General features: G+C 39.4%; 1 protein-coding gene across 1 annotated transcript; it reads right to left on the minus strand.

Moving 5' to 3' along the window:
• Positions 1 to 55: 55 nt before the first annotated feature.
• On the minus strand, positions 56 to 2,429 carry LOC107059399 (uncharacterized; the record flags this gene model as incomplete). The annotated part of the gene is made up of 4 exons (XM_015305914.1): positions 1,172 to 2,429; positions 981 to 1,087; positions 416 to 824; positions 56 to 298 (listed from the first exon to the last, which is right to left on the minus strand). Coding segments are annotated over exons 1-4 (2,017 nt in total), but the record flags the coding sequence as incomplete, so codon positions are not given.
• Between the last annotated feature and the right edge of the window lie 18 nt (positions 2,430 to 2,447).

The following is a 2,447-nucleotide window of genomic DNA, read 5'->3' on the forward strand; positions in this document are numbered from 1 at the left end:
TCCACCACACCATTTTGTTGTGGTGTGTATGGACATGTTTTCTGGTGGAGGATACCTTTGGTTTGAAAGAAAAGAGTTGTTTCTGAATTGACAAACTCTAAGCCATTGTCTGTTCTGACTGTCTTCACAGTGGTGTTAAACTGATTTTCTATCATGGCAACAAAAACTTTTAATGCTTGTAGAGCATTGCTCTTGGAGCTTAACAATGTGGTCCATGTAGATCTACTGAAATCATCTACTATTGTTATAAAGTACTTAAAATGGTCATGTGTAGGTGTATGGTATGGACCCCATAAATCTACATGTAACAACTCAAAAATGAAAGAAGTTAAAAAGGTTCTTGTTTTGAAAGGGAGTCTTTCTTGTCTTGCCATAGGACACACTGAACACATAAAAGGTTGTTGTGGTGAAAAACTAGCAGGGATAGTGGAAATGCATTTCATTTTGACAAAAGGAACATGTCCCAATCTATTGTGCCACAGAACATTTACATCATTTTTAGCATGTGCATGATGATCTGAAACTGTATTATGCAAATGAGAAGGAGAAGCTGAAAAAGAAGGAACATGAGACTTGGCAACAAAATCTTTATTTCTCAAAGTCCCTTTTTCAGGGTAATGTGTACATTTATGATTTTTCAAACAAGAAGTATCAGCTGCAACATGAGGTTTACAAGAATTGCACAAATTTAAATTGCTAGATGAGGTTGAGTCTTTCAGAAACAATGAACTAGATGGGTTGGAACTCTGGACACACTTGGGACATAGAAAATATAGGCCATCTTCTGCCCTACCAATCACCAGAGGCCTCTTCATTGAAGGGCCCTGCATGTAACAAGAAACTTTGTTGAAACTGACAGTGCAATTTGAATGTGAAGTCATGGTATGAATAGAGATTAAGTTGTATTTGAAAGATGGAATGAAGAAAACCTTTTTCAAACTAATCATGGGAGACAATGTCACACTACCAATTTGTGTTACCTTAACCTTATATCCATTTGGCAATACTACTAATATTGGATATGGGAGTGTGATAATATTGTGCAGTAAGGATATGTTGAAAGTCATGTGGTTTGATGCTCCAGAATCTAGTATCCATGAGTCAGACTTATTTTTGAAACATTCACATGATAGTTTCCCAAAATCAATAGAGGAGGTGCAAACTATAGTACCTGCAAAGTCAACAGTGCCACCAGTGAAATTTGAGTTGCCATCATCACCATGCTCTCCCTGAAAATGTTGAAGCATGTCCTGTACTCGACCATATTGATCTTTGGTAAGATTCACACTGTACATCTCCTCATGATTAGAGTTATCTGCAGATCTCTTCCCATTCTCGGAATCTTGTGCACAATGGACATTTGCGACTGCCCTATGTCCATTACCTTTGAATCTAATGCCCTGTGGATTATGTCCTCCTCGAACATTGTTAAATCTCTGATTTGAGCCTTGGTAGTCATTGTTTCTCTGATTTGGAACTGGTTTGTTGGAATTTGGATTAGAAGATTGGCGGTTGAAGGTTTGGTTTGAATTGGATGGATAACCATGAAGCCGATAACACTTCTCAACAAGATGACCAGTTCTCTTGCAATAGTCACAGAATTTGTCTTTGTACTGCAGAGAGGGTTTGGAAGTATTTGTGGTATAATTTGTTCTGTAATTGGAGGATCTGCTGGTACCAACATGTAACGCAGCAGACTCCAAGTTTGGGTGATTGGCTGGCTTAATTTCCCTCTGTTGTTCCTCCTGAACCAACAAGGAAAAAGCTTGCGCCATAGATGGCAAAGGATTCATCATGAGTATGCTACCTCGCATTATTGTATAAACTTCATTAAGTCCCATAAGGAACTGAATCAAACGACGATCCTGCTCCACCTTGTGAACAATTGCCTTGGCTCCACAAGTGCAATCACAGGTGCAATTAGCTTTGGCACTCAAAGTACTAAGCTCTTCCCACAACTTCTTCAATTTGGTATAATATCCAGTTATATCCAGTGATCCTTGAGACGTATCATTGATCTCTTTTTGGATTTGATACAGCTTCGCTCCATTAGTTTGTTCATACCTGTCCTCCAATTCTTTCCATAGCTCTGTTGAATCCACAACATACTCAACACTATCAGCGATTTCCTTCGATAAGGAGTTAAGAATCCATGATGTGACAATGTCATCACACCTTTCCCATTGCCTGTAGGTTGGATCAATGCTTTTGGGTCGCCGACATTCTCCATTGATGAAACCCAATTTGTTCTTCACTGACAGTGATCGTAGAACACTCCTCCTCCATGATCGATAACCAATCCCGGCAAACGGTACTGACACCAACATAGCACCCGGATTATCAGATGGGTGCATATATAAGGGATGGTTGGAATCAATTGAGGGAACGACTGAATCACTTGACTGAGCAGAATCACCTGGAATGGCCATTTCTCAGCAAGAAAAAAA

This window comes from Solanum tuberosum, unplaced genomic scaffold (assembly GCF_000226075.1).
Source record: "Solanum tuberosum cultivar DM 1-3 516 R44 unplaced genomic scaffold, SolTub_3.0 contig00362, whole genome shotgun sequence".
In the NCBI taxonomy this organism is placed as follows: Eukaryota; Viridiplantae; Streptophyta; class Magnoliopsida; order Solanales; family Solanaceae; genus Solanum; species Solanum tuberosum.